General features: G+C 31.1%; 1 protein-coding gene across 2 annotated transcripts in view; it reads left to right on the forward strand.

The window, feature by feature from the left end:
* Positions 1-2,961, forward strand: part of CDH12 (cadherin 12, type 2 (N-cadherin 2)) — an 831,087-nt gene that overhangs the window by 578,548 nt on the left and 249,578 nt on the right. For both annotated transcript variants that reach the window (XM_011999873.1, XM_011999874.1), the window contains one exon: positions 2,458-2,752. In XM_011999873.1, coding sequence (XP_011855263.1) covers positions 2,458-2,752 — 295 coding nt within the window. The remainder of the gene's footprint in view (positions 1-2,457; positions 2,753-2,961) is intronic.

Below are 2,961 nucleotides of genomic sequence, written 5' to 3' on the forward strand. Positions count from 1 at the left end.
GTCAACATTTTAACATATTTTCCCATATTTTTTTTTTTCTGAATCTTGAATCTCTGCAAAGCCAACCTTCGAATTAGAAGGAAAAGGTAGAAGAGTGAGGAGTAGCAGCAATTCACTTGAATTTGGATCTTGGATATAACTAAAAACACATTTTGCTTTTTTATTTTTATGTCAGTTTGCGAAGGAAACAGTTATGGTTTTAGCTAAATGAAGACATTTTTGTTTTGTTGTTCTTTTTTCTTTTTATAATTCTACTTGTATCACATTTCAAAACCTACTTTGAATTTTCACTCAGTTCCCACAATATTACCATATATTCTTTGAGCTGTTGGCAAAATGGATCCATTTTGTAAAGTCATGCTTTTTGCACTGAGCTTTTGCCAGTCTCATATATTTAGATAAATCTGAAAGCAAAAGCAATACCCAATGTGTTGAATATCTTTAATAGCATGGTTGAAATTTATAATTTGAAATTCATAAGTTCAAAGAACATTTATCTACGGCTTGATTTTATGCTTGAAACTGCCTATGCTTCCCAGCAGTTTTTGTTTTTTTTTTTTTTAAATAGGAGGACAAAAATACTTCCTTCTATCATTCATAGCAATTTTCTTTATACTTAAGTAAAATATACAGAAACTTTTAAAAGAACAACAAAATCTTGTTCCCTCTTATTGTTGCCATATTATTTTTATTGTATTACCCAACCAGGTTGTTACGGTTATGCTTATATTCTTATACAAATACACTTTTAGAAGAAATATTGAAGGAAATGCAACTTCACAAAATGAATAAGTTTACCTTAATAACATTAATATGAACAATGTTATTTTATTCAACTTAAACCACGCTCTTGAGTTTAAGACCAAAGATGTAGCCACGGTTGAACTTATATTTATTTGGGCTATATTTGTGCTTTTAATTACTCATACTAATACATAAGAAGCTTATTTGCAACAGGATATGTATATAATTTTAAATATTTTTGGAGTTTATGTGTGTGTGTTGAAATGTTAAGAAAACAGAACTCATTCTTAAGAAATGATTTGCAAAACAGCAGTGCTCATATGCAGATTTTTAAGGCATAGCCCAAATGGTTAGAGACACTGCAAAAGTTTATTTTTCTTTTGGGTGATCTGTTGACTGGAAAGAGCTTTTACATATAAAAATGTGGATGCTGAAATCAAATGGCTATACCCAAATGAGCAAGAATAGTTTAAAACATTTAAATCAGTGTCTGCATAAAAATTAATGTACATATTATTTATAAGAATATGTTATGTATATATGTATATATATTTATATTATGTATAAGAATATATTTATAGAAATATAAACTACTAGAAAATTATATATGATGCAATATTTTATGTTAGGTAATATTTTATGTACATATTTATTTACAGGTAGTTTATATACCTTTAAGTCTGTGTCCATTTTTCATTTATTCTTGGTCTCCAGTTTGAACAACACTGCCTTATGGTATTACACTGATAATTTTCTCTACTCTTCAGTTCTCTTCCTTATTGCTTATTCATGTGTATCTTATTCCATGCTATAACGTAAGGTACTATACATGTGTTGAATTTTAAAAGAAACTAGCAGAATTTCAATGCTTTCCTATATTACTCAACATAAATATTCTATATATAGAATGAATTAGAACAAGCTATTTGTGAATCTGAAAGGTTAATCAGTGATTCTATCAATCATCTGGTTAATAGTGGTAAACTCATTCAAACTCAGTCTGTTAAAAATGAGATGCTCTGCCCTTTATCACTGAAAACCTCTTGGTTTGCCAGATTTTTCCCTTCTTTACAAATGAAAATGCTTAGTGTTTTCTGAGTTCCTTCGCACTATCTCCCACTGGATTCAGGTCATTGATTTTATCTTCAGAACACTTGGAAAGTTTATTTTGTGGTGTTTATGAGCTAATTTATTTTTATCGCAATGTTTATTTAAAATGAAACAATAAGTACACTGAAGTTTTGTGCATTTCATTTTATGAAAATGTTATCCCAAAGGGATACAGAAGAACTAAATACAAGTTTTCAAAATTTGTTGGTTTTTTGCCTGTTGCTGTATCTGAGGTTGTACTTTTGTTCTGATCTTCATAATACCTCAAAAAAAAAATATGGATTAAGAGAAGGATGAATGGAAGAATGGATATGAGATCTATCTAATAAGGCAAGTAGATTAATAGACGAATGGAGGAATGTTTGGACGTATAGGTATATATGTGTTCATTGCACAGTTTCAACTTTGTGTTAACATTTTTATAATAAGAAGTTGGAGAAATAAAAAACAAGAAAACAGAACCGTAGGATTTTTTTTTAACGTTTTTGATTAAAGGAATTATATTGCAAATTATGAATTTTTAATTTGGCAACATCGTTTTAATGGTGTTCTTTCTTTGTTCTTCTCTTTCTCTTCCTCTCTCTCTCCCTCTCTTCCCTAAAGCTCCATTCCGACTTAGACAAGGGAGAGGGCACTGTTAAATACACCCTCTCAGGAGATGGCGCTGGCACCGTTTTCACCATCGATGAAACAACAGGGGACATTCATGCAATAAGGAGCCTAGATAGAGAAGAAAAACCTTTCTACACTCTTCGTGCTCAGGCTGTGGACATAGAAACCAGAAAGCCCCTGGAGCCTGAATCAGAATTCATCATCAAAGTGCAGGATATTAATGATAATGAGCCAAAGTTCTTGGATGGACCTTATGTTGCTACTGTTCCAGAAATGTCTCCTGTAGGTGAGTAGACAAATCAAAATTCTGTGAGATACGAGACCTCTTCAACATTTAGTTTCTGCAGGTTGATGTAAACATCTTATCTGTCATCCAAAAGAGTATTTTTCAATGCTAGAAAATACAATTATTTTCATTTATTTTTGTAACGTGTTTGTTTGTTTGTTTGTTTGTTTGTTTGTTTTGAGACGGAGCCTTGCTCTGTCGCCCAGGCT

The sequence above is a fragment of the Mandrillus leucophaeus genome, unplaced genomic scaffold, assembly GCF_000951045.1.
Source record: "Mandrillus leucophaeus isolate KB7577 unplaced genomic scaffold, Mleu.le_1.0 Scaffold606, whole genome shotgun sequence".
NCBI classification, from domain to species: Eukaryota; Metazoa; Chordata; class Mammalia; order Primates; family Cercopithecidae; genus Mandrillus; species Mandrillus leucophaeus.